Source organism: Purpureocillium lilacinum, assembly GCF_023168085.1.
Source record: "Purpureocillium lilacinum CBS 284.36 DNA, scaffold_5, whole genome shotgun sequence".
In the NCBI taxonomy this organism is placed as follows: domain Eukaryota; kingdom Fungi; phylum Ascomycota; class Sordariomycetes; order Hypocreales; family Ophiocordycipitaceae; genus Purpureocillium; species Purpureocillium lilacinum.
In genome coordinates this window covers 2,380,524-2,405,904 of record NW_027072115.1, presented here as the reverse complement: position 1 = coordinate 2,405,904, position 25,381 = coordinate 2,380,524, and the positions used below count along the sequence as shown (strand labels likewise).

General features: G+C 60.4%; 12 protein-coding genes across 12 annotated transcripts; 7 read left to right on the top strand and 5 right to left on the bottom strand.

Annotated features, from left to right (window-relative positions):
* Positions 1 to 156: 156 nt before the first annotated feature.
* Positions 157 to 623, bottom strand: PLICBS_007324 (uncharacterized protein; the record flags this gene model as incomplete). Its single annotated transcript, XM_018320755.2, has 2 exons — positions 157 to 314; positions 398 to 623. 2 exons carry the CDS (start codon positions 621 to 623, stop codon positions 157 to 159), a joined length of 384 nt encoding a protein of 127 aa, XP_018180652.1.
* Positions 624 to 1,098: 475 nt separating this feature from the next.
* PLICBS_007323 (uncharacterized protein) lies at positions 1,099 to 2,700 on the top strand (the record flags this gene model as incomplete). Its single annotated transcript, XM_018320754.2, has 3 exons — positions 1,099 to 1,647; positions 1,701 to 2,296; positions 2,352 to 2,700. The coding sequence occupies 3 exons, from the start codon at positions 1,099 to 1,101 to the stop codon at positions 2,698 to 2,700; spliced, it is 1,494 nt and encodes a 497-aa protein (XP_018180651.2).
* A 1,104-nt stretch (positions 2,701 to 3,804) lies between these two features.
* Positions 3,805 to 4,749, top strand: PLICBS_007322 (uncharacterized protein; the record flags this gene model as incomplete). The annotated part of the gene is made up of 1 exon (XM_065601153.1): positions 3,805 to 4,749. The coding sequence occupies one exon, from the start codon at positions 3,805 to 3,807 to the stop codon at positions 4,747 to 4,749; it is 945 nt and encodes a 314-aa protein (XP_065457225.1).
* Positions 4,750 to 6,217: 1,468 nt separating this feature from the next.
* PLICBS_007321 (uncharacterized protein) lies at positions 6,218 to 7,474 on the top strand (the record flags this gene model as incomplete). The annotated part of the gene is made up of 1 exon (XM_065601152.1): positions 6,218 to 7,474. One exon carries the CDS (start codon positions 6,218 to 6,220, stop codon positions 7,472 to 7,474), a length of 1,257 nt encoding a protein of 418 aa, XP_065457224.1.
* A 1,035-nt stretch (positions 7,475 to 8,509) lies between these two features.
* On the top strand, positions 8,510 to 10,229 carry PLICBS_007320 (lanosterol 14-alpha-demethylase; the record flags this gene model as incomplete). The annotated part of the gene is made up of 3 exons (XM_018320753.2): positions 8,510 to 8,758; positions 8,824 to 9,021; positions 9,090 to 10,229. The coding sequence occupies 3 exons, from the start codon at positions 8,510 to 8,512 to the stop codon at positions 10,227 to 10,229; spliced, it is 1,587 nt and encodes a 528-aa protein (XP_018180650.2).
* A 664-nt stretch (positions 10,230 to 10,893) lies between these two features.
* Positions 10,894 to 11,892, top strand: PLICBS_007319 (uncharacterized protein; the record flags this gene model as incomplete). The annotated part of the gene is made up of 1 exon (XM_018320752.2): positions 10,894 to 11,892. The coding sequence occupies one exon, from the start codon at positions 10,894 to 10,896 to the stop codon at positions 11,890 to 11,892; it is 999 nt and encodes a 332-aa protein (XP_018180649.2).
* A 248-nt stretch (positions 11,893 to 12,140) lies between these two features.
* Positions 12,141 to 13,324, top strand: PLICBS_007318 (uncharacterized protein; the record flags this gene model as incomplete). The annotated part of the gene is made up of 2 exons (XM_018320751.2): positions 12,141 to 12,909; positions 12,996 to 13,324. 2 exons carry the CDS (start codon positions 12,141 to 12,143, stop codon positions 13,322 to 13,324), a joined length of 1,098 nt encoding a protein of 365 aa, XP_018180648.1.
* A 429-nt stretch (positions 13,325 to 13,753) lies between these two features.
* On the bottom strand, positions 13,754 to 15,388 carry PLICBS_007317 (uncharacterized protein; the record flags this gene model as incomplete). The annotated part of the gene is made up of 1 exon (XM_018320750.2): positions 13,754 to 15,388. The coding sequence occupies one exon, from the start codon at positions 15,386 to 15,388 to the stop codon at positions 13,754 to 13,756; it is 1,635 nt and encodes a 544-aa protein (XP_018180647.2).
* Positions 15,389 to 16,043: 655 nt separating this feature from the next.
* On the bottom strand, positions 16,044 to 17,389 carry PLICBS_007316 (uncharacterized protein; the record flags this gene model as incomplete). Its single annotated transcript, XM_065601151.1, has 2 exons — positions 16,044 to 16,625; positions 16,706 to 17,389. The coding sequence occupies 2 exons, from the start codon at positions 17,387 to 17,389 to the stop codon at positions 16,044 to 16,046; spliced, it is 1,266 nt and encodes a 421-aa protein (XP_065457223.1).
* Positions 17,390 to 20,073: 2,684 nt separating this feature from the next.
* Positions 20,074 to 20,825, top strand: PLICBS_007315 (uncharacterized protein; the record flags this gene model as incomplete). The annotated part of the gene is made up of 4 exons (XM_065601150.1): positions 20,074 to 20,245; positions 20,308 to 20,536; positions 20,632 to 20,699; positions 20,764 to 20,825. 4 exons carry the CDS (start codon positions 20,074 to 20,076, stop codon positions 20,823 to 20,825), a joined length of 531 nt encoding a protein of 176 aa, XP_065457222.1.
* A 362-nt stretch (positions 20,826 to 21,187) lies between these two features.
* PLICBS_007314 (uncharacterized protein) lies at positions 21,188 to 21,685 on the bottom strand (the record flags this gene model as incomplete). Its single annotated transcript, XM_018320748.2, has 1 exon — positions 21,188 to 21,685. The coding sequence occupies one exon, from the start codon at positions 21,683 to 21,685 to the stop codon at positions 21,188 to 21,190; it is 498 nt and encodes a 165-aa protein (XP_018180645.2).
* Positions 21,686 to 22,768: 1,083 nt separating this feature from the next.
* PLICBS_007313 (uncharacterized protein) lies at positions 22,769 to 24,619 on the bottom strand (the record flags this gene model as incomplete). Its single annotated transcript, XM_065601149.1, has 1 exon — positions 22,769 to 24,619. One exon carries the CDS (start codon positions 24,617 to 24,619, stop codon positions 22,769 to 22,771), a length of 1,851 nt encoding a protein of 616 aa, XP_065457221.1.
* Positions 24,620 to 25,381: the final 762 nt, after the last annotated feature.

The window sequence follows — 25,381 nt, the reverse complement described above, 5'->3', positions numbered from 1 at the left end:
CCAGGCCCACCCCAGGGCCGACATGGTCCCAAGCACGCCGCGCGGGCGCGCGAACAGCACCTTGCTACCACAGGCTATGCTGCTGGTCTATTCCCATTGCAGACCACTCCCGGTCGTATGCATCGTCTAGACAAATCCCCTCCAGCCGGTCCCGTCTCAAGAGGCAAATCGACCCTGGTTGAGCCGAGCAACCTTGTCGCTCGTGTGCACCTTAGCCGCCAGGTCCAGCTCCTCGTCCTTCTTGTCGATGTAGTTTTGCTGCAGGAACTTGGTGCCCTTGATCTTGTTCGTCGCCAGGAGTTGCAGGTATTTCTCTGCGAGCGCGTCCGTCAGCAAGCAATCCCAGCGCGTCCGCTTAGGGCGGACCTGAGCCCGTCCTCGGATGGCTCCGACTCACCTCGCAATTGACCGCAGTTCTCCAGGTGGTTGACGCCCTCACGCATGTAGCACTTGCCCAGCTCCTCCCCGACGAGGCGAGTCTTCATCGCGTCGACCCATTGCTCCCGGATGATGGCGTCCTCGGCCTGCTTGAAGGCCTTGGTGTCGTCGTAGTCCACGCCGTTGAAGGTGGGAGCCACCTTGGGCTTCTGGCTCTTGAAGATCTCGGACTCGGGGGTCGGCATCTTGTCGGATTGGCGGTGCCTCGAGTGTCCAAGCCGGATGCGCGAGAAGATGCTCGGGGAATAGGGTGGTTGCGCGACAATGGGCCGTTTCCCTCGGTGCAGTGCGTTGATGCGCCTGTCCGCGAGCGATTGAAGTGCCGCCAGAGCCAATGGGCTGGCGCCTGAAGTCTGAGGCACCAAGCTTACTCGGGTACCTGTAAGGCTAGGGGGTACGTACCCAGGAGAGTGGCCTCACCGCCTGCTGCCAGCCCCACATTTTGGCAGGCAAAAAGCTGGACGAGAAAAAAAAAATCTGCCGCCTTGCCCAGCCTGCCGCGCCGCCCAACCTCCCGCGCCTTAAAACCTGCGCTCTCCTTCTCGCAGAGTTTTGTTTTCCCACCATCACCTTGCGATAGAATAGACAGCCTTGTACTTCCTGTCTACTTCGCTCACATCTCTTTTCTGATTCCCCATTCATTTTCTTCGCACAGACACAATGGCCAAGTCCAAGACCAAGGAGAGCAAGAAGCCCGCCGAGGCTCTCGCCGTCAAGGACGCCGGCGTCACCAAGGCGTCGCAGACCCCCAAGTCCAAGTCCAAGGATGTCGCCAAGGCCGCCGCTAAGAAGGTCGTGAAGGAGAAGGAGGAGCCTTCCAAGAAGAAGAAGAAGGTCGTCGAGCCTGAGTCTTCGTCCGAGTCCGAGTCTGAGTCTGAGGAGGACTCCGACTCCGACTCTGACAGCTCCGAGTCTGAGGAGGAGAAGCCCGTCAAGAAGGCCGCCGTCAACGGCAAGGCTAAGGCCAAGGCTGAGCCCGAATCTTCTGACTCCGACTCCGACTCCGAGAGCGAGTCCGAGGACGAGAAGCCTGCCAAGAAGGCTGCCGTCAACGGCAAAGCCAAGAAGGCTGAGTCTTCTGACTCCGATTCTGACAGCGAGTCCGACTCTGAGGAGGAGCCCAAGAACGGCGCCAAGGTCGAGGCCGAGTCTGACTCTGACTCCTCCGACTCTGACGAGGAGAGCGAGGATGAGAAGCCTGTTGCCAAGGTACGATTCATTCCGATCGAGAAAATGTGGAACACAGACTAACTCGAATTTAGAAGGCTGAGTCTGATGATTCCGAGGATGACTCCGAGGACAGCGACGACTCTGAGGAGGATTCTGACGAGGCTGTCCCCGATGCCGAGGCCACTGAGCCTGCCCGCGCTGCCAAGAAGCGCAAGGCCGAGACTGAGATCGACGAGGCTCCCAAGAAGGCCAAGACTGATGCCGCCACGACCCTGTTCGCCGGTAGCCTGAGCTGGGGCGTTGATGACAACACTCTGTACGAGGCTTTCAAGGAGTTCGAGGGCCTCGTCAACGCCCGTGTCGTCACCGACAAGATGTCTGGCCGCAGCCGTGGCTTCGGCTACGTCGACTTCAACGACTCTGACGCCTGCACCAAGGCGTACGAGGCCATGCAGGGCAAGGAGATTGATGGCCGTGCCATCAACCTCGACTACGCCAACGCCAAGCCCGCCGATGCCAACCCCCAGGCCCGTGCTGCGGACCGCGCCAAGCGACACGGTGACTCCGTCAGCCCCGAGAGCGACACCCTCTTCGTTGGTAACCTTCCCTTCGATGTCGACCAGGACAGCGTCAGCGAGTTCTTCAATGCCGTTCGCGCGGTCACCAGCGTTCGCCTGCCCACCGACCCGTGAGTTTAATCCAAACCCCATGTCAGACTGATCGTGTCTCTAACCTTGACGCAGTGACTCGGGTAACCTGAAGGGCTTCGGCTACGTCAGCTTCGGATCTATTGAGGATGCCAAGGCTGTCTTCCAGGAGCTCAACGGTGCTCCCATTGGCAACGGCCGCATGTCGCGCAGCGTTCGTCTCGACTTCGCCAGCGCCCGTCCTCCCCGTGAGGGTGGTGGCTTCGGTGGTGGCCGCGGCGGCGGTCGTGGCGGTGGTCGTGGTGGTTTCGGTGGCCGTGGTGGTGGTCGCGGCGGCGGTGGCGGCTTCGGTGGTCGCGGTGGTGGTGGCCGTGGTGGCCGCGGCGGCTTCAACCGCGGCGGCGGTGGTGGCGGTTACTCCGGCACCAAGGTCACGTTCGATTAAGAGGGAACTTGAGGGCTACCAGCGGGCGATTCCAGAACAAAGTGGGCTAGTGGGCTGTCGTTTTCAACACAAGTTGGGGGTTCGTCTCTGGCGACCCTGTGGGCTTTGAGAAAGTCGCTCCCTCGTGGAGCGGCGATAGACCTGGGGGCTTTTCTTCACTTGGACCGTGGGCTCGTGGCGCTGCTCTCTCTGAGGGCTTGCCGGATGGCTTATCTCGAGGCTTTTTGATCGTGGGCAATATGCGAGAACTGTTGCCTCGTGGCGACAGGATACCAGTGGGCTTCTGAGGGATTTGTCGGCTGATTTGGGACCCGTCTCTGGCGACTTCTTGGAAGTCGCCAAGCGGCCCGACTTGACTCTGCGAATACTTCTAGGGGACCTGGGGGCTCTTCAAACGCAAATACTTGAACTTGTGTGGGCGTGTCGTCTCCGGTCGAGACGTGCGCCGTTACCGTCTTTACGGTTGTACCACTTTGCACGGCTTGTTTCCCATTCGCATTGGACCGGGTAAGTATTTGCATTGAACTCGCGATTTTTGGTGTACACCACGGCGTTTAGGAAGGCAAAAAAGTATCAATCTAATTTTATTCTACCAACTCGTATTATTGTCGTGGCCGCTTCGTGATGTCTGATATCCATTCATATCCATTGCAAGCTGTAGTTGAGCGCTGTGGCGACCTGCCCGTACGCCTTGTCTGCCAACCACGACTACGTGTTTCGCCGTCGTCGAGTAACTTTCGCTGCAGGTTGGATCCCGAGGTGTTGAGTGTTGGTGTAACAAGCACTGCCCGCGGCTACAGCACCGCCCACACTCGTCGAGGCCGCGCTAGGGCCGGCCACAGCCCCTTTTCATGTGCAGGCCGGCGGCTACCGCTGGCAACCACGCAAGGCGTCTCCTCGCCTCGGAATGCTGGATGGTGAGTCTGCCGTCACGTATATATGGGGATGAGTTGGCGTGCGCTTTGTCGGGCTTGGGTGAGTGAGCGTTGTGATATGCAGTAAGGTTGCAGCACGTCGCCCTTGGCGAGGAGCAATACGACATACTTCCATCTTATTAGTATCTTTTATTATTATTATTTTGTTTTACTTTTACACGTTGTGTACATGTCGGATCCTTACAACTACAAGTTCGGCTGGCTCTGCGCCCTGACATTGGAGTTTGAAGCGTCAAAAGAGTTCTTGGACGAGGTGCACCCAACGCCGGCAAGATTGGCCCCATACGACGACAACCGATATGCATTGGGCAGGATAGGACAGCAGAATGTTGTCATCGCTGCTCCGCCACAGGACTATGGTTTTGGAACCGCATGTCTGATGGCATTGAACATGCGCCAAAGCTTTCCCAACGTCACACTTGGCCTGTTGGTGGGTATTGGTGGCGGAGCGCCCAGCATGGCCGCCGACATCCGCCTGGGCGATTTAGTGGTTGGGTGCCCATCGCAACGTGGGGATGGCGGTGTTATCCAGCTCGGGAGCGATGAAGTGAGGTCTGCGCGGGGAGAGTTGAATCTGCCGCCGCCAGCTCTCGCCAGCATTGCAAGGAGACTGGCCAGCCAGCACGATGCCTTTGGACACCAGCTTGATCAGAGTATTGACGACGTTCTGGGGCGCACCATTACTCTGGATTCCGCCACGTTTACGAGACCGGATCGGAGCCTGGACAGGCTCCACAAGCCAGACATCGTTCATCCGCTAGACCACAGCTCGGGGTGTTCAGCGACATGTGGATCAGTGCCTGGGCAGCTGATGGAACGGCCCGAACGGGCATCATCATGGACGCCCTACATTCACTACGGGATCATTGGGTCCTGCAACTACGTCATGAAGGATGCCTACGCTCGAGACGGATTGTCCGCCGCCCGAGACATTCTTTGCTTTGAGATGGAGGCGGCTGGTCTCCTGGACGTCTTCCCAAGCCTCGTCATCCGCGGCATATGCGACTATTCGGACTCGCACAAGAGCAAAGAGTGGCAGGGGCACGCCGCAATGGTAGCAGCTGCGTACGCGAGGCAGGTCGTCGAAATCACCGGGCAAGTCGCCAATCTTTGACTCCACGTGGTGTGGTCCGGGACTGGCAGCTCAATCCTGACTTTGAGCAGAAGTAGCATGGCAAGGAGTGCCTTGTCGGCGGAGGACGGGTCGGACGAAAGTCAGACAATCTGGTTTGAGTGCCGCTCATGGCATCGGTCCACTCTGCCGAATGGTGTGAGGACAGTTGTTTTGAAACGGCGTGGACCCTGCAGGGCTTCGGGGCTACTTGTTCACAAAAGCGTCGCAGGTCAAGGCCATGTTGGCTGATGGCATGATCTGCTTGTTGATCTGGTCTCGAGCCCGGGGGTTGGGATGTACGGACATGTGTGTTTGTGTCTCAACTTCGAGACCAAGATGTTGTAAATTTGTAACCTGTTCACGGTAATGATACGGTTGATGACTAGTTTGGAGGGTCGGCGAGCAGGTCGACGTGGGCTGAGGTCGAAGCGGAACGACTGCCGGTGCATGACATGTATCACAAGAGCGACATTTATTATGGGTGCCGTCCTCGAGCACAGCTGGCACTCATAAGGTTGCGTCGGGGCGGCTTGGAAGGGGGCAGGAGAGCGAGTGAGACCTATGGATGGAAACAGGCGCAGGCAGCCAGCCAGCCAGTCGAGGGGCGCGGTGCGCAATGTGCACGCGCTGCCGCTCTGACTGACCCCGCCTCGGTGCCCATGACCCCGGCAGTGGAGGTGCGGTGTCTGTTGGATGTGGTAGCGGGTACTTGGGAGCATGGGCCTCACCGCCCGAGGGGTCGTCGACGCGATCCAGACCGCATGGACACGGCTGCTTCATGCACGGTGGCGAGTGCGTGAAACTACGGCAGAGCGACAGTGTCTGCACAGTGCATAGGGCTAGCGCCTGACGTAATCGCGCCGTATGCGGGCGCTATCAGGTACAGGGTACCTCGTTATCGCCCGCGCCAGCGGCTGTGGCAGCGCTCTCGTGCCTCCTCCTCATGCCGCACCGGAGCGAAGGAGGGAGGGAGAGTTGGAGGGCTGGACTGGATGGTACGAGTGTGTGTGATGAGGGGAGGAAGGAGGGCCCAACCTCAACAGAAGGGCCTCCGTTTCCCGACTTGGCCGATCAGCCCCGGCCTCGCTCTTGCGTGTCAACTGTCAACTTCACCGTCCCTCCTTTTGTGCAGCTTCCTCTTCCTCTTCGCTATTCCTCAAGCCTACCTTATCCAGACTGCCGGCCCCCTCACTCCTAGCCAGCTGGGCTCGCGACAAGGCGCCGAGGCGCAGTACGTGCGGAGTTGCATACAAGTCCGATACTCATACCCGCCTGCCTGGTAGCGCATACCTCCCGCCCTCGCCTGCCGTCATCGTCACCCGCACACCATCACGGGACCTTGGGCTGAATCTCGGTTCACGTCGCGACGTGGTCCCAGCGTCGACCTCATCTAACACGACAAAGGAACCATCGACAGCGCTCCGAAATGGAGCATCAACAACATCAAAGCAGACAGCTGTCGCCCAGCATGTCGCAGCCCGCCGCCGCGAGGTCGAACCCCGGGCTCCCCCATCCCCGCCGCTTCGATGGTTCGTCATCGCCCTGCCCGCCGCCCCAGGACCGCAGCCAGCTAACCGGCGTAGAATCATGGGTCGAGGTGTCGTCGCAGCCATCATCCTCGTCACTCTCCAGCATCGGCGACGAGATCGTCACGACGGGCTTGCGGGTCGGAGGTCCGTATAATCGCCGACGTCGCCTGCAGGCGGCTGCAAGGTCCGTCCCGACGCAGCATCAGCAGACGGCCATCCACAACGCCGGCACCAGCAGTCAGGAGGAATATGACGAGAGCGAGAGCGAGGAGGATCCCGTCCTGTCGAGCTCCAACGAGAACATACAGCAGTCGCAGCCGCAACAAGCCGAGGACGACTCGGACGCAGACTCGGACGATGGCGATAATGCTACTGCACTGGGCCGTGCCTCGGACCAGCCCGTCTTCCGTCCACAACCCAACGCCTTCTCCGTTCCGCCATCTCGTGGCGGGCCGCAAAGGAGCCATTCGGCTAGTCACGCCATGCCTCCTCATCCCCATAGTGGCTTCACGCGACCGTCCTTTTCTCAACGCTCGCAGACTCGGGTTCACAATGGGGGGCCCAGCTTCATGTCTCCGACGAACGCCCGCGAGGACAACGACGCCGCCCTGAGAGCGTCTCTCACAACGCTGCTGTCATGTGCCGCTGCGGCAAGGGGCCTTCCCAAGACGAGGGAGGAGGCGGGGGCGCGACGGATGGGCGGGGATGGCGTGGGCCCGAGCAACCAGCCCATGGAACTGCGGCTGGTTCAGGAGACGGAGTTGATGGACGACAACGCTGACCATGCCGGCCCGACGCCTTCGCCTCGGTCACGAAAGTCGCCGGCTAGGTCACCCACGAGGGTGACAGAGGGCACGTCCACGGACAAGGGCAAGCGGGCCGTTTCGGCCGGCAGAAGTCCACGAGCGACGAAGAAGAAGAAGGTGGCCACTGAGATGGCTGATGACGCGTTAATCTCCCCTACGCTGCTTACTTGGGTTGTGAGCGCCGGCGTTGTGGTGCTTGTGTCTGTTGTCGGATTTGGCGCAGGCTATGTGATTGGGCGAGAGGTTGGCCGGCAGGAGGCGTTGTCGGCAAGCATGAGCGGAGTCAACGACACGACTCAGTGCGGCAGGGAAGTGATGCGCTCGTCGGGGGGCGGGCTGCGGAGGCTGAGATGGGGCGCCGTGGGTAAGAGCATCGTGGCCCAGGCGTAGGCAACGCGGATCTGGGATATAGGGTGGTGAGCGTGTTTTGGCGTTGGGATCTAATGAGCCGACAGTGGGCACGAGACATGACAGCCACTTGTTGGATGCTTTGTTCGTCTGGCAGACGAGAGTAACAGTTTACGACTCTGCTAGATATTGGTCGGCGTTGTAGGTACGCAGTGTTGGATACGGACAGGCTGTCCGGAGACTCCATGTCAGGACAGACAATTCTGAAGTCGAAAACAGCTACGGTCCGTGAGCCATGGCACGTTGTGAAGTTGCGACAGGCAACGCAAGTGGACGAGGCTCAGCCGGCATGTGCGCCGTGTCCGAGGGAGGACGGCCCCACCGGAGCTCTTATTCGCGTCGTCAACCCCGGGGCGGCCATGGTGAGTACTCGTACGTACGTGAAAATGGCATGATTCTGCTGCCACCGCGGACGGGGTTTGAGGAAAAGCGCGGATTTGGACAGAGGGCACAGCGCATAGCGAACATGCCATGAGTCGATTCTGACCATCGGCAGGCTCCCGATAGGGGGCCAGATGCGCGGCAGGAGCCGCCTAGAATTTCTCGAGTCCTCCAAATTCAAGATGGCCTTTTCCGAACCCTGCGCCCGCGAATGCGACACGCCAAACTCCTCCGCGAACCCGAATACGAGCCGCCCTGCGCCGTGTCAGCGCGGGGCTGTGATTGGCCGGTCCCTGGCGCAGACATCGGCAGCGCGTCCCCACAGCGCCCACAGCGCCCTGAGGGTGGTGCAGCATTTGCAGGCAATAGGCAATGCGGGCGATGCCAGGGTGGGCCCCCCTGACGGGCCTGGACGAAAGAAGGCCTCTCAAATTACTTTTATCTGCCGTGCTTTTCTTTGCCCCCCCATCTGTCTATCCGCCCTGCGCGCTCGCGACCAAGACGACGACGACGACGGACAGACAGTGACGACGACGATCGATTGTCACCCAGCCTGTGCTCGTCTGAGACCTCACGAAAAGCGCCGGCTCTCAACAGCAACAAGAACAACAACGCCGTACACGTACGCGCACCGCCATGGGCGTCCTCCAACATGCCGCGAGCCACCCGCTCGCGCAACAGTTCCAATCCCTCGGCTTGGGGTCGCAGATTGCCGTGGCCATCGCCGGCTTCGTCGCAGTCGCCGTCGCCCTCAACGTCGCCAACCAGCTGCTCTTCACAAACCCCAATGAGCCGCCTCTGGTCTTCCACTGGTTCCCCTTTGTCGGCAGCACCATCACGTATGGCATGGACCCGCCGACGTTCTTCAGAGAGAACCGTGCCAAGGTACGCCGCGCCCCTGGTCTGACTACCACCCCGTGGCACGCGACTGACTGATCTTGTCTCTGCAGCATGGTGATGTCTTTACTTTTGTTCTCCTCGGCAAGAAGACGACCGTTGCCGTGGGCCCCGCCGGAAACGACTTCATCCTCAACGGCAAGTTGAAGGACGTCAACGCCGAAGAGATCTACACTGTCTTGACGACCCCCGTATTCGGCCGAGATGTCGTCTATGACTGCCCCAACGCCAAGCTGATGGAGCAGAAGAAGGTACACTCACACGACCCTTCGTTGGCACGATTGCCCACCGATTCGTTGGCTAACACTGCTCCGCGCAGTTCATGAAGATTGCCCTCACGACCGAGGCCTTCCGATCCTACGTCCCCATCATCTCCGGCGAGGTCCAGTCCTACTTCAAGAGGGATCCCGGCTTCAAGGGCAAGACGGGCGTCGTCGACATCCCCAAGAAGATGGCCGAGATCACAATCTTCACCGCGTCCCACGCGCTCCAGGGCAGCGCCATCCGCAGCAAGTTCGACACCTCCCTTGCCGCTCTCTACCACGACCTGGACATGGGCTTCACCCCCATCAACTTTATGCTTCACTGGGCTCCCCTCCCCTGGAACCGCAAGCGCGACCACGCCCAGCGCACTGTCGCCAAGATCTACATGGACACGATCCAGGAGCGCCGCGCCAACCAGGAGCAGGACAACGAGCTGGACATGATGAAGCACCTCATGAACTCTTCGTACAAGAACGGCACCCCCGTCCCCGACCACGAGGTCGCGCACATGATGATTGCGCTGCTCATGGCTGGTCAGCACTCTTCGTCGTCGACCAGCTCCTGGATCATGCTCCGCCTCGCCCAGAACCCCCAGATCATGGAGGAGCTCTACCAGGAACAGGTCAAGGCCCTGGGAGCCGACCTGCCGCCCCTGACATATGAGGACCTCGCCAAGCTGCCGCTCAACCAGGCCATTGTCAAGGAGACGCTCCGTCTGCACGCCCCCATCCACTCCATTATGCGCGCCGTCAAGCAGCCCATGCCCGTGCCTGGCACCAAGTATGTCATCCCCACGTCGCACACCCTGCTGGCTGCCCCCGGCGTCAGCGCCAGCGACCCGACGTACTTCCCCAACCCCCATGTCTGGGACCCCCACCGCTGGGAGGTCGACTCGCCCAACGCCCCGACCATCGTGCGCAACGCCGTCGTCGAGGACGAGGAGAAGATTGATTACGGCTACGGCCTGGTCAGCAAGGGCGCCGCGTCGCCGTACCTGCCCTTCGGCGCCGGCCGTCACCGCTGCATTGGCGAGCACTTCGCCAACGTCCAGCTGCAGACCATTGTGGCCGAGACGGTCCGCCTCTTCAAGTTCAGCAACGTGGACGGCGGCAACACGCTGATCGGCACCGACTACGCCTCGCTGTTCTCGCGCCCGCTCGAGCCCGCCAACATCCGGTGGGAGCGGAGGGACTAGATGACGTGAGAGGCAGCCGACGGGCGAACTCTGAGAGATGAAAAGCGTAAACGGAAGCGACGGGGGGAGACTTCGCATGACCGCCACCACCACTACTGGATGTATATATAGACCGGTGCGGCTTTACAGTACGGGATGGGCGTTTTTGTGTGACTGGGCATGGCCGGTGCATGTAGAGGCGGCCCACGAGAGCGTCATGGTTATAATACACACCCTAATGCATAGACATAACGCGGAAACTCTTGGGCCATTTGCCTTTATTTTCATTTCTTGGCTTTTGCATCTTTGAAAACGTGCGGTATGACGGTGTTGGTGATTTTGCCGGCTGCAGCGCGCGGTGTTGTTGATGAGACGCGCGGGCGGGGCTCCAACGGTGGACGTCACATCACATCGATGACCATAAGACTGGCCCGGATGAAACGGCACTTGGCCCTGCACGCGGAGCAGAGACATGCGACATTCCTCCTCTAACTACATATCCCAGGCTTCTTCCTGCACTTTATTCATTTTTACATCATCATTTGGCGTTGAGACTCTTCCCCGTGAATTGCCTTTGCAGCAGCCGGACTGGCACTCATCGCTGGCATTTACACCGACCTTCATACAGCTACCCACACTGCGTTTAAGATCAAAACTACTCGAGATCAAGACACGGCGCCACATCATGGGTGAAGAATACGGCCCGCTGGTGCGCCTCTGGGGCATCCAGCCGTCGCAGCTGCCTTCCGCATCAGCGGGACCCGAGGAGCTCACGCCTTTTCTCACAGTCATCCTGCGCGAGGCCCTCCCCTTCATCGCCTCCCTGCCTTCAGCATCCACGACCTCCCAGTCACCTGCCAGTACCAACTCCCCGTGGAAGCCCCACGGCGTCAAGACGTACCCCGGGTCCACGTCACCGGTGCACCTCTTCGAGCGCATCGTCCCCACGGCAGAGCTCGCCGCCGTGGCGAGGGCGCACCACCCGCCCGGCATGTCACCGGACAAGATCCGCGGGCCGGAGACGTGGGTCGCGCGGCGGAGCGTGCACGACGACGCAGCGGCGCGCGGCACCGCGAGCTGGGCCGAGTGGAGGCGGTGCTTCAAGGAGGGCCACGCCGAGGCGGAGCGCGACTTCACGCCCACGGTGCTGAGCACGCGGGTGCGGCGCGCGTGGGACTGCGCGGGCGTGCGGGTGCGTCTGGGCGAGGACACGTGGGCAGACTGGACGCTCAAGGTCGAGGAGTCGACGCACAAGCTGCCGGCGCCGCTGCGGAACCGGCTGTTCCCCGTGGTGCAGGCGACGGCGGCGGTGGAGGGCAGGAGGGAGTTTCTGGTGGTGCAGATGGCGACCACGGCGGACGATGGGGCCGCGGGGGCGGGTGAGGGTGCCGGTGGACAGTCAGGGACGGTGCTTGGCGCGTATACGAGCGTGGAGCGGGTGCGGGAGGTGCCCGGGACGGGAGCCGGGACGGGAGACGGCGGCCACGTCGCGGCGATAGAATGGGTCATGGGCACGGTGTCAGACGCGAGGGGCGTGCTGCCGGCGTGGATGCAGAAGATGGCCGTGCCGGGGCAGGTGGCCAAGGACGTGGACATGTTTCTGTCGTGGATTGCGAACGAGAGGACCAAGGACAAGAAAGACCAGGCCGAAGGCGACGGTGGGCGGGAAGACAACGCTGCGTGAACTCGCGATGGCGATGGTTTTATTTCACAGTTCATGGTGCCTTGGGAGAAGGAGCCTGCAGTCATTTCTTTCCCGACTCGACTCTCTCCTTCCTCAAGGCAGTCTAGCTAGCTTCTTTCCTCATGATACCATATATTACACCACTCGATAGGAAGGCAGGAGCTCCCGGTGCCTAGGTACGACAAGCTGCTTGAAGAAGTTGCGGGCAAACCCACCTTCCTCCTGAATGTTGGCCTCGCGACCTCGCAATGCCCGGCTCGAAACACCTTCGACATCTCCGCCCCTACTACCGACCAGCAAGTTGCGACGCCAGAGAAGCCAGCGCCATCTTCACCGGCATTGACACTCGATATCTCCCCCAGCACGAAGCTGAAGCTCCCATCATGGCACCTCGGCGTCGCTCCCTCCCGCCCCAGGCTGCAACCTCATCCACCGCACCTCGCGGTTCCGCCACGTCAGCAGCAGCAGGAGCCACAGTCCTCGCGACCCCGTCGTCATCGTACGCGGCATCAGCCTCTCCCGCCGCACATGCCACCGGCGGCTCCAAGAAGTTCTACGCCGACGCCGCCGACGCCCTCGCCAAGATGACGGTCGAGCTGGGGCTGCGCGCCGTCGCCAGCCAGGCGGAGCGGCTCGAGCGCGAGCTCAAGGACGTGGTGGCGGCGACGGCTCAGGACGCGGCGTTTCGGCGCGAGCACGAGCGTCGCCTCGCCGACATGACGCGCGAGGTGCTCGCCGTGAGGGCCCGCTTCGATGAGGTGCCCAAGAGCAGCAGCAGCGCCGACGTCGAGGTCCTGCTGGAGCGTGGCCGCCGCGAGGCCGCCGAGTTTCGAGAGCAGCTCCGCAGGGAGATGGGCGACCTTAGGGCTCAAATTAACGCTGTTGCCTTTCAACTGAATACGTTCCCGTCGCCGGCGGAGGCGGAGGCGATGTTCGCGAGTGGTGCTGCGGGTGACTATCTCGTGAGATCGCGGGCCTCAACTGGTGCAAATGGCCTTGCCTCTACGTGCCGTACAGGTAAGTGTGCTGCCGTTCCACTCACTCTCAGCCTATGATTATATACCTGCCTTCCGGACGTATGGGCTGACACATGGACTCGACAGAGTGCTCTGTCCAGCCGCCCAAGCGCCGCATCCAGGAGGCCATCAACTCGACCCGGCGATGGCACAGCGACCGCAAGACGTCGCGTCTCCCGGACGCAGAGTTTGTCGCCAACTATCTCAAGCAGCAGTCCAAGCGTGACCCGGCCATGGCCGTCTTCATCCAGCGCGCCATCCAGCGCCGCCTGCAGGCGACGAGGCGCCGGCGCCTGAGCTCCCGCCCCCGCTCGCTCGAGGACTTTTGCCGCGACGTGACCTGGCGGGACGTGGAGGAGGCGGTCGTGGACGCGCTGGTTAACCACGAGAAGACCGCGATCAAGGCGCTGCGCTGAAGGGACACTTTATCGTTGGCGGCATTGCGAGATCGGGTAGTAAATCTGTTGATGACTTTGGGTGGGTCGAAATGTGGCCTTGTGTGCATTGAAAGGGCGAGAGTATGGCACATGTACGGCAGTGAAGGGCGGGGGAATGTGGCTGCCAGGTAGTCTTCATTACTATCGACACTACCTTGATCGAAGTTGTTGCTCTGACGGCTGCGGCTTGCCGTCGGGGATATCAGATTGAGGGAGAAGCTCTCGTCTCAGAAACAGAAAATGTACACAACCCCCTTGAACGCCGATGATAGCCCTTGAGCATTTGGCCCGGCTCCATCCCAAAACTCCCATTTGCGCCGGATTGAACAAACTCCAAATGAACGCCGTAGCGCAAACGTAAAAGAGATCAAAGCAGCAATGTCCTATCGACTAAAGAACGAGCGGCGGCTAGTCGTCGATCTCCATGCCAATGGACGATTTCTTGAGGTCAATCTCGGACCTCAGCTGCTTGATCTGGTTCTCGAGGCGGCTGCGGAGAATCTTGTTGTGGGTCTTGCCGAGGTCCTCCATGCGGCGGGCGAGCTGCTTCTGCATGTCGTGGATGATGTCGCGCACGCCCTGCATCTCGTCGCGCTGGGCGCGCTGGTCCTCGTCGAGGTCCTCGTCGTCATCATCATCATCGTCGTCGTCATCGTCGTCCTCGTCCTCCTCCGACTCGTCATTTTCGATGCTCTCGTGCAGGGCCGCGGCGGGTGTCTCGACCTGCGTGGTCATGGGGGTGGTCATGTCGACGCCAGTGGCGGGAGTCTCGGCCGCGAAGTCGTCGTCGGCAAAGGCGGCCTCCAGGTCGGCCTCGAGATCGTCTTCGTTGATGGCGCCGTCGGCGACGACGACGCCGTCCTGGGCGCCAAAGTAACCCATGGTGGCAGAGTCGTCGACCTCGCCCTCGGCGTCCTCGTCGGCGCCGTAGTCTTCTTCGCCCTCGCGCTGGCGCTCGTCGACCCATTCCCATTTGGTGGACACGGCCTTGGCGTCCTCGGCGAGGAGCCTCTCGACCTCGGCCTCCTTGTCCTCAATCTCCTTGCGGCTGATTGTCTTTGCGAAGCGGCGGTTGATGCAGTCGTGCATGGGAGGAGTGAGGCCGTGGGGCCACTTGAAGTTGGGGTCGATCATGGGAGGGAGCGGCGCCGCCTTGGCCTCGGCCTCGTCCTTGACCATCTGGAAGACGAGGAGCATCTGGCAGATGTCGGCCGATTTCATAAAGGACTTCTTGTCCCAGGTCTTCATGGCCTCGGTGATGGTGGGCAGGTCGACCATGACGGCGGCAAAGTGCTGCCCCTTGACGGTGACGACGGCGCGGCGCGACTCCTCGTCGAAGAACTTGAAGGACATGTCGGCGCCGCCCTGGCTGCGCGGGACGCCAATCTTGCCGTTCTCCACGCACCAGCGCACGTACTCGCAGTGCTCGCCGGGGGGCAAGCGCATGATGAACTGCTCCTCGATGGCCGGGTCGATCTCTCTGTCGCTGGCCTCGGAGTCGTATCCGTCGCCAGGCGGGTGAAGCGGCGGACGCCCGCGCGGCTTGAGCACTACCTGAGTCGGCCCAGCCTTGGAGGCGCCGATGGACTGGCGGATCTTGATCTTGGTGGTTGGGGGCCCGCCCGCGGAGATGGCCAGCGGCAGGTCCTCGTCATCGTCGTGCGTTCGCTTCTTGCTCTCGACGAGCTTCTGAGTCGGCTTGGGCTGGCGGCCGGCCTTTGTCTTGATGATGGGAGCAGGAGCCGCCGCTGGCGGTGGCGGCGGGGCCTTGTCCTTGTCTAGGGAGGGTGTCGGGGGCTGCGACGAGTTGATCTTGAGCTTGACCTTGCGCGGGCCGGCGCCGTCGGTAGGAGTCGCGGAGGCGGGCGTCTGCTGTGAACTTGCTCCCGCGGCGGCGGATGCTGCTGTGCCGTTTGTCGGGCCGGGAGTCGCGACGGACGGGTCGGAGGCGGCGGCAAAGGATGAGGAGCGGCTGACGTTGATTTTGAGGCGCGGCTTGGGCGGCGGCGCGGGCATGGCGCTCCCGTCGCCGGGGGCGGACATGGCTGCGCGTGCGCGGTGCGCGGGCGTGTGCGTATGTGATCTGTGGTTTCGGTCGGTTCGGTGCGTGTTGAGAGCTGCGGCAGCGATGGCAGAAGGGCTGCAGCGGCGGTGATGGTGAACGGTGAGGAGAAGGCGGCGGCGGAGGAGAGGAGGAGGGTGGTGAAGAAATGTAGTCGCGAAGTTGAGAAGATGGATGGATGGAGGTCGGTGGTCAGAAGTTGGAGCCGCATGGAGCCGTGGCGTGGCGCACCCGCCCACAGCGGGGCTAGTGGATTGCTGCCAGGCGCCGTGGGCGCCAACTATAATTGTGCTAGTGCAGGGCAGGTGTTAATTGGCAGCGACCGGCCGCCTGGAGTTCAGCTGCAGCGTCTCAATTGTGCAAACCAAACCTCCTGGTATTGTTTTCGTGATAATAGTTGCAAGGTGAGTCAGGCATCCCAAACTACAGTACGACGACGTCGACGTGTTTGCTGATTGCCAGACACGGACGGCTCCCGGTGTCACTTTTCTCGCGCCCACCGCCTGCCCTACGGCCGCCTGGTTGAGCGGCCGACTCACCCCTAGCGTCACCATTCACACCATGTTTGCCGTCACGATTCTAGGTGTCCAAGGTTTGCCGCAACACAACTCGACTACGCATAGTTTGCTCATGACATCACTTCACGCTGCCCTGATGCGTATCCAGCATCATCCACGCGAAGACACCACCCGCCAGCGCCACAAAGGTAAACGTCACCAAGCCCGCCCCGACGCGGTCCGCCGTGGTGACGGGCCGGAGAGGCTCCTGCGGCCCCTTGTCGCCGCCCGACCCGGCGTTGGGGTTGCCCTTGGACGTGCCGCCCGACTTGTCCGTGACGGGGCCCCTGGCGCTGCCGATGAGCTGCGCCGACACGGCCGCCAGCACGCTCATCTGCTGCCCGGCGCCCGTCTTGCCGTCGTACGCGCCGCTCGCCCACTTGAAGCCGCACTGCCGCCCGAGCGCCGCCCCCGTGCACTGCCTGATGGCCGCGGCCGTCGAGTTCTTGAGGACGGGTGCGATGGTCGCGGCCGTCGACGGCACGATCTGCGTGATGACGGCGTACCACCGGTGCAGGAAGCCCTTGAAGGTGAGCATGTCGGTCGTGCAGGTGCCGGCGTTTTCGCACGATATCTCGACGGCGACGCCCTGGGGGAAGAAGGTCTTGAGACCGTATTGGACCAGCTTCTCGGTTCGCTGCTTCCAGATGGGTTCTCCCGTCTACCGTCACATATCACACACGGCCATCAGCGTGTGCACTGGCCATGGCCATCCGATCTGACTGATGCACTCCCACTTACAGCATTATATATAAACGCCGCGCCCTGCGCAAAGATGGCGTTGTTGTACGAAAACTCGGCCCGGTTGAGCTCCTTGCACGCCTTATTCGAGTCGGCGCCGTCGTATGTCGCGTACGACGAGTTGTCGATGAAGCCGACCTGGTCCATCCAGTCCCACGTCTTCACGGCCCAGTCCAGGTACGTCTTGTTGCCGGTATAGCGGTACAGGCGGGCGCCGAGGTTGAAGAAGCAGCCGTTGGCGATGCTGTTCTTGTAGTTATAACCCTTGTTGACACTGTAGATCTGCCAGTGCAGGCCGCCGCCGCAGAGGTCGTCGTGCCGGTCCGCCGCCGCCTGCGTGTTGAAGACGGCCTGCGCGAGCGCCAGCCACTGCGGCTTGTCCGACGGCGGGTCCGGGAACTTGGACTCGGCGGCGAGCATCGCCGACATGCCCCAGAAGGCCTGGTCGTCGTTGCCGAGCGACGCCGTGACGTTGGGCGGCATGAAGTCGTCGTGCGGGCCGACCTGCCACTGCATCGCCGCCATGATCAAGTCGTTGTACGAAGAGTCGCCGCTCCACGCCCAGTAGTCGATCAGCGTCCCCCACATGGCACCGGCCTCCCACCAGTAGTAGTCTCCTCCGGGCGGAGGGCCGGGCAGGATGCCGGGCGTGGCGCCCGTTAGGTTGCCCTTGTAGTACTGCATCATGTCCCAGGCGATGAGACCGGCTGTCGTCCTAATGTCGTCTGGGCGGGACCGAGAGTCAGTCTCACATCGTCTCCAGCAGCAAGGCCAAGCACAGCCGGGACGGTATCTTGCCTTCGGAGTCGAGCGAAAAGGGCGAGGCATCCTCGGCGGAGGCCCGGCCCGTGATCGACAGCAGCGCCGATGCCACCGCCGCCACAGCAACGCCTGGCGAGACGAGTGACCTCATTTCCGGGCTGTAAAGGCGCGGCAAAGCGCACCCGACATTTCAAAAAGAAAACGAGTGCCCGTTGCCGGAACGATTATCGGCCACCGTTGCGAGACGATGATGCCACCGCGATGTGCGTGTAAGTCGATCGTCCCTCTCTGCTCAACCAGGTATCTCGGTAAGAGCCGTCGTCGCGAATCGTGATTATGTGGTGAAAGAAGCGGAAGCTTTCGGCCTCTTGCGATTATCCCTCCCTTCTCGCCTCCATCCGCCGACGATTGGTCCCCTCGGTTCCGGTTGGTAGCATCTTTGTTGTTGGCACCCTTGTCCCCAGGTTAGAGCCAACGGGCGCCGCCAGCATCACGGGTCCGGCCCCTTGCTCCTCCAGTCCAGTCTTGACTCGACGGCGCGAGGGCGGGAGGGGCACGTGCGACGTCTTGGGTGGCGCAGGCATGCAGGTGCGGCGGCGTTGTCATGCCGTCGAGTTGGACTGGAGCCTCGTATCACACGAGGTTCTTAGCCGCCGAGATTGGTTGGCCCTCCGTGGCAGCAAACTATGGGAAGTGAGGCAACTCTTGGTCAAGAGGGAGAGTGACGCACAGGATCAGATAGACCAAGAGCGATAATCGTTTCGACCGACCCAGCAGGCCTCACTATCCTGACTGGCTTCGCCTTCAGCGTTTTGAAAGCCGTGTTGAAGGGACTGGGGTGCACAGGCACAAGTAGACATATGTCCCGCAGAGACCATTCCCCGACGCTCCTCTGGAGTTAATGCCGCGGTTCACGCATAATGGCCCTGAATTACAGCCAGAGTCTACTCCGCTCCATCCGACCCTGTTGTCGAGTCTGGACCCCGGCCGTGTCACTTCCCTTTCGGGCACCAGCCGGAGCTGCTGCTGCGCACAACGTGGTGAATACCACCTTCCCAGTGCAGGTGTCACGAAGCCCGGCGAATAAAAAGCAGCCACCGTTGTTGGCTGGCAACCTTAATGTCCGCAACACTTAGAAGTTCCGGCTGGTGACGTTTTTGTACCTTGTCCCTTGCGGAGTTGAGACCCGTTGTTGCTGAACCTCGGAACTGGCCAAACTGGGAAGCGATTCAATGTTGTGCAAGTCTGTACCGAGCCATATATCCCACCTAGTCAAGTATAAACAACCAGCTTGTTGGAGGCATGGATGGTTACGTTAATCATATTGTACGAGTACTTGTCTCGCCAGCTTCGTGCAGAGAATTCGTATTACCTCGTGCACTTGTATGATTGGCCTTCTTGAAACCGGGCATTGGTAGGCGACCCTTTGCTCGGAGCCGTTGCACCGGAAGGAACCCACCTCCTCAACTACAGCAGGGTTGCGATACGCAATACGCCAAAGAACTTAATGGACGGACCACCGATACATATACGAAATAGTGAGTGATGCAATGCTTATCGCATAGTCCAGGGGTTAAAGTTACAGAGGAACGGCCACCATCATTGTCTTGAGTCCATTCGGAGGCGCAACAAGTTGTGAGGCGGGGCACGACGAAACGCGTTTCATTTCTCTAGATGAACATGGCCTTGTCAGATTTGCATAAGAGATGACCTGCGCTGCTCTATAGCCGAGCATCCGTCATCTGACTGCCTAGGCTACTGAGTGCGAGAGCCGTGATGTTGCGGGCCGGCTAGGCTCCGCTAGTCATTGTCACAACTCCCCCTTGGAGCATGACGAGGCGATCGTAACTGCATGTGCGGAGTTCGAGTTACCTACCATCAACTATACCACGAGTACCTGCTACCAGCTTGCCGTGTGAATTTGATGACGCTTGGTGCTTTGAATCATTTGTTCATTGTACCGGTGGCTCCAAGTTGCGTCGTCCTGTCATTCTGAAATCATCCGAACATGAGTTACACGACATGAACTATATCATGATCAAAAGTCCCCTCATGCTAGCCCCCTCATGCTAGCCCCCTCATTCTCCCTCAATACATACATTACATCATGCTGTGGTTTCACACAAATCTATGCTATCACCGGTCTCATTGCCCCAAGGCGGGGACCCCTTTTGAGCCGCAACTGCATAGACCAAGTCATCATCATCCTACACTTCGAGATATCTCATGCCGCATCTACTATATAGAGAAGAGTCTAGACTTTTGATCGCAGTCGTGGTCGATGTTGTCTTGCAGGATGCGAGGCGGCGGCAATTTGATGAGTAGCATGCCGCGGGATCATCTCGGTCTGGATTTCCGTGCTCACCTCACAACATGGACAATGTCTCCGCACTTCAGCCATCCTGGCAGATACGGGCTGGGGACTCTGGCTCTCTCTCGCTATCTGGCTGCTCAAGAATGCCCGTGCTAGTCACAGTAGAGAGTCTACAATTATAAAGCCGATGGTGGTGCCCATCGAGGTGGCTCTATATCCGCAACCGTCTCATTTATCATACCAATTCAGCTTAATAGCCACGAATTCTACCAGCATTTTGCTTCTTGCCAACATGATTGTGCCGACGCGTCTCTCGTCTGCTATCCTCGCTCTGACATCTCTCTCCCTGGTGGGGGGACTCGCCATCACCTACCCCGAGGTCGTACCCGGCCCAGGTCTGCCCAGCCTGGCCGAGCTCGGCCTCACATCCGCAGAGCTATACAACATGGGGATACCCCATCACTGTAAGAGAGCATGATCTCTCGTTTGGCATATTGGATGATCAGATGCTAACCACAGCTGCCAGTGCCTGACCGGCTGGCAGTGCGCGCGGCTACATTCGAGCCCAGGTGCGGCCCGTCCGAGGCCGCCTACGTAAATGTCAACGACATCATCGCGTGCTACCACTACCTCGACAAGCTCGGCCATCAGAACTGCGCCACGGGCGCCAACTTTGCCGTCTCGGAGTTTTGCCACGCGGGGAGCGGACATGTCACCGGGCAGGCGCTTAATCCCAGGGGTGCCTCCTCGTATTGGTAAGGGGCGATATCGCATCTGCCGCCTACCTTTTTTTTTCGTTTGGGTGTCCTAGGTCGCTGAATGCGTACTGACCGATCGTGAAATATTGTAGCTCGGATGTGGCAATCGCGGCGCTGTATACCATTGACCACTGCACTCGTCCGGACCAGACCGTTGCAGGTGAGTTTCGTAGACTTTGTGCCTGGTTGTTGAAACGAGCGTCAATGGCTAATGTGACGACCAGGATTTCAAGCTGCCTTTGGCAACGGCGAGCTGATTGTTGGATGTACCAATGTCAGGTGGTGAGCGTTGGGTTGGGGTGTCTGTTGTGTCCAATAAGTCTGGTATCTCGTGTTCATGATATGTCGTGTCAAGTGCAAAATATGGCGACCGCGCGGCTCTCGCCAGCAAGTTGATCAGATACGCTTTCAATTTACGCACCATGCGTCCAGCGGAAACTTCCTGGCACCACACCACATCTATGTAGTAGTTAGTAGACGGAAGCGCGCAGCGCTGTCTATGCCCCAAGCAGAAGAACGCCAACGCCCTGCCGCTCGCTCTTATTCCCATCCCGGCTCGCAGCTCATGTATATTCCCTCAGCGCCCCCCAAGACACTTCCCCCCCCCCTTAGCTCAGTCGAGTGCGAAGCAAACGCTGGCCGCCGGCTTTAGCATATACCATGACAGCCGCGCGTGTTCCCCACGTAGTCAATCTTGAGCCTGTTCCCCCCGCCCCTGACCACCCCGCAGCGCTTGTCCTCGCACGCGAGCAGGTGCACGAGGAGCTTCTTGACGAGGGCGCCCGTGCGCTCGACGCCCGACGCGTCCTTGTCGATCTGCTCCCAGAAGAGGCAGAAGCCCGCGGGGCCGAAGAGCCACCTGACGCAGATGATGTGCTGGCCGCTCTTGTAGACGGTCTTGTTGTCGAGCTTGCGGTAGCGGTCCTCGACCCAGCCAAAGACGTTTTGCGGGATGGCGGCGCCCCAGCACATTTGCGTCCCGGTGTGGCAGACTATTTCGTAGTTTTCTCGCTTGATGAGGTCTGTTGTTGCGTTGGTGGTGGGTTGTGTGATGATGGAGGTGGTGGTGGTGGTGGTGGTGGTGATGGTGGCGGATGTTGCGTGGATGCATGTGAGGAGGAGGGAGAGGAGGTACATGGGCTTCATCTATGGTGTGCAACGTTAATAGGCAAGAAAAGATGTGGAGAGCATACGAGCATGTCGAGTGACTCGCGCATCGTACCTTGTCGAAGGGTGTCGAGCTTCAGCTGTGAGATCCTTGAAAAGCCGTGCTTCAACTATGTAGCTATCACCACTGCCGAAATATCGAAACGGCGACGCTTTGCATGACTCCCTTTTCCTCCATATCCGGAGCCGCCGCCCGGCCACGTATTTAATCTATTACTCACTCTCATGTCACAGGAAAATAATCCTGCCGCAGACGAAGACCCTTCTCAGACGCAAGATCAAGCGCAAGAGCACAATGGTGTCTGGGCGGATTGGATGTAGCAACCTTGCGCCACGTGCGCCTGTCCGACGACGCCCGGCTTAAAAGTAGAATTGGAAACGAAACACCCCCTTCTTTTCGTTCTGAACTGTGCTCCGACGTTGGAAGAGACCACGTCTGCGCCCGGTGAGTCTCACGCCGCCGTTCGAAAATAGGATCACTTGGATGGCACGACCTGTTTTCCTCTGACAGCGTGCGCGCCCGTGTCTCGTGAGAGATGCCTGTGCTGTGTGTAAGTCGTCATGGCGAGTTTCCAAAGTCGCAAAGCATCTATTGCTCTTTTCTCTATTGCTCTTTTCTCAAGTTTCAGCATCAGACGAGCTTCCTGCAAGCACCGCCGTGTCTCATCAGCACTTCGCGACACGCAGGATATATCTCCGTGCGAAACCATGGCAGCAGCAAGCTGCATATTCCAAAAAGACTCAATTTTGATAGTCGTGGCCGGGAGCCAGTCCCACCAGCCACGAAACGGGGGTTCTATACTCGGACCCTGGCAACGAATGTTCAGAACGACAAAATCCATCCCGCAACTACTTAGGTATCATGCTTGACTCCGCAAATAGCCAATATGCGCCGTGTGATGCTTCCTCACGCTAAACGAATGCTTCCCACCTCGAGCATCTGAGCCTGCTACTGCCGCACCTGTGGTGGTGGTGGCAGGCGGCTGATAAAAACCGCTTCGTTACTCTGCTGTTGGCGAGCGTCGCCTATCTGGCCATCGGCTCCCGGGAGGCGTGCGTGGCCTACCAGCTCAGCCCGCTCCAGCTATATCCTCCATCGATATTCACCCACGCGCCCCTCTCCATGCCGCGCTCCCACCCCAGCATGACGCCCAGCAGCTTGCACCCCGTGGCGCTGACGGCGCACACAACCTTGTCGCTCGCGCCCGCCAGCACCGCCAGGTCCATGACGTAGGCGCGGCCGATGAAGCTGCGCAGCTTGAGCGTCTGCTCCGAGGGGGGCTCCGCCTGCCTGGAGCCGTCGCCGTCCTCGCCGGGCGCGGCCGTGGCGGCGGCGTTGTTCTTGCGCTCGGCGCCGAGGTTCCAGAACATGGGCGCGAAGAAGCCGCCCTCCCAGCCCTGCGCCTCCTCCTTGAACCGGTGCAGCACGTGCGGGTTGGTGTCCTCCTGGCCCTTGGCCTCTTCCTTGGTGGCGAGCCGGATGCGCTTCTGGGCGAGGAAGGCGTCGGAGAAGTCGGCCTCCTTGCTGACCATGGGGTCGTCCGAGGCAATTACGGTAACCGACCTGTGCTGAGCGCCTTCGGCCTTGCTGCCGTTGTAATGTGACTCAGCCAGCCGATGGGCGTGACCGATAAATACTTCTGCGGGTATGTACGTGTCTCGGTACTGGTACTCCAGGGGATGCGTATCCCCTCGCCGAATGTGGAGCCCGATGATGGGGGCGTCTTGAGAGGATGTGTCGCCCGACTTGGCCTTGGCCTCGAGCTCCTTGATCCTCTTGTCGACGTACTCCTGGTCCCCCTTGTTGAGTACGAACAAGGCTTTGTAGCCAGTCCGAGCCAGCTCCAGCAGGTCATGCTGGGTGCTGTGCGCACCGGTGTTGCGCCGATGCTTGGCCATCAAGGCCGGGTATACGTCCTTGGACGTGACGCTAGACACGACCAGGTGTCGAGCTTGAACGGGGCAAGGCAGCATGTGATGCCTGGGAGGCGGTCGACAGTCGGGGAGCGGCGGAGCCTGGAAGAGGTCCGTATACGCTCCGTAGGCCCACCGGGAGTCATCGACGAAGAACGCCCGACCCTGCTCCTTTGCCAACGCATAGAGCGTCCATAGCGCCATCATCGACCTGCCCAGCCCGGCGTCTGGGCTCTCCATGACATACGTCAGCGATTTCTCGCACACGGGCTTGCCCGCCATGGCCTCCCAGTCCAGCCCGACAAAGTGCCCGGAGCGCTTCGGTGGCGACCCCTTGGACGCACTGGGGAGAAGGCCGTTCTTCTCCGCCTCCTCGACGTCGACGAAATAGTCGTCGGGTTTGTCGTATGCCAGAAACATGTCGTCGGTCAGGGGCGACTTGTGGGACAGCTCCCTCGCGTGGGATGACACCTCGCGGCACCGGCCGCTCATCCCAGAATACTCCCTGATCGACAGCGGGAACTCGTAGCTGTGAGGTATGGCGACGGTCCACTTCGACCGCTTCTTGTTGTCGGTGACGACTATCGGTGTGGGAAAGTCGGGCAGGACGTCCTGCCCCACCATCTCGAACTCCTCCCCTCTAAAGTGCGGCAGCACGGCCGGGATGGCATCTCGGTGCCGGCAGGCGAAGACAAAGACATAAAGCGCGCTAACGATGGTGATGAAGTAAAGCAAGTTGCGCAGGGCGCGCCGCGGCCGTGTCTTGAAGATCTGTGACGGCGACCGCTTCGGGCGAGGGACCAGCGCTGGGAGGCTCGGCGACGGCGGAGGAGAGAAGAGAAGGTGGTTGAAGTTGAACCGCGAAGTAGTGGCGGACAGGGGCGCGGAGCCGCGTTCCTGGCTGTTGTTGTACGACGCCGCCCGGCGGAGATTGATCCTGGGCGGCGCGACCATGACCTTGTGGTGGGTGGAATGAGTGAGATCGAGGCGAGGCGCCATCGTGGCGACGGTGGTGGTGGTGGTGGAGGTATCGTGACCCTACCACGCTGGCGAAATGAGGCGCATCAAGACGCGAGCAGTATGAGAACTGAAAAAACGCACGCCAACGGAAAAATGAAAGTCGATAGTAGGCAGTTGGCAGAGAAGAAAGAGGTAAAGGGGCAGAATCGGAAACCGTAGCGAAAGCGGAATGAGAGCGCCAAGAAGAGAGAATGAGGCCCAACGAACGGACTGGCCTGGTCGGTGGGCGATGAGTAAGTCGGAAGCAGAAGAAGAAGTCGAATGAAGTCGTCGGGAAGGGGAAGACAGAATTGGTCCGTCAACAAACCAAGGGGCGCTCAGGGCGAGCAGGACCCATTCCGATTCACTCTCCCCGCGTCATCGAGCAATCAAAGCCAGCAAGTGATCGTCACCGACGGTCGCGAGGGGGGACGATCCGGTCTTGGATGGCGGATATTATCCTGCCGACCGAGGGCGACGGCGCGCGGGGTGCTTTAAGAGTATGTACGAGTCCGGCAAAGAAACGCAGCACTGCCAGGAACCTGTCGACGACGGCCCGAGGCAAGGACGAGCAAGGATATAGCTGGCTGCCCGCACCGACGACGTCTTTGGTCGCCGCTGGGTCAGCCGGGCATGCGCCGATCGAGGAGGTGCAAACCGGAGGATAGAAAAGGGACCCCTGTCCTGGCCTCCACTGCACTGCACCGCACCGCACCGCGTTGCGTAGTTGCCGCAGCGCCTCGTCCGTCCGAACGAAAAGAA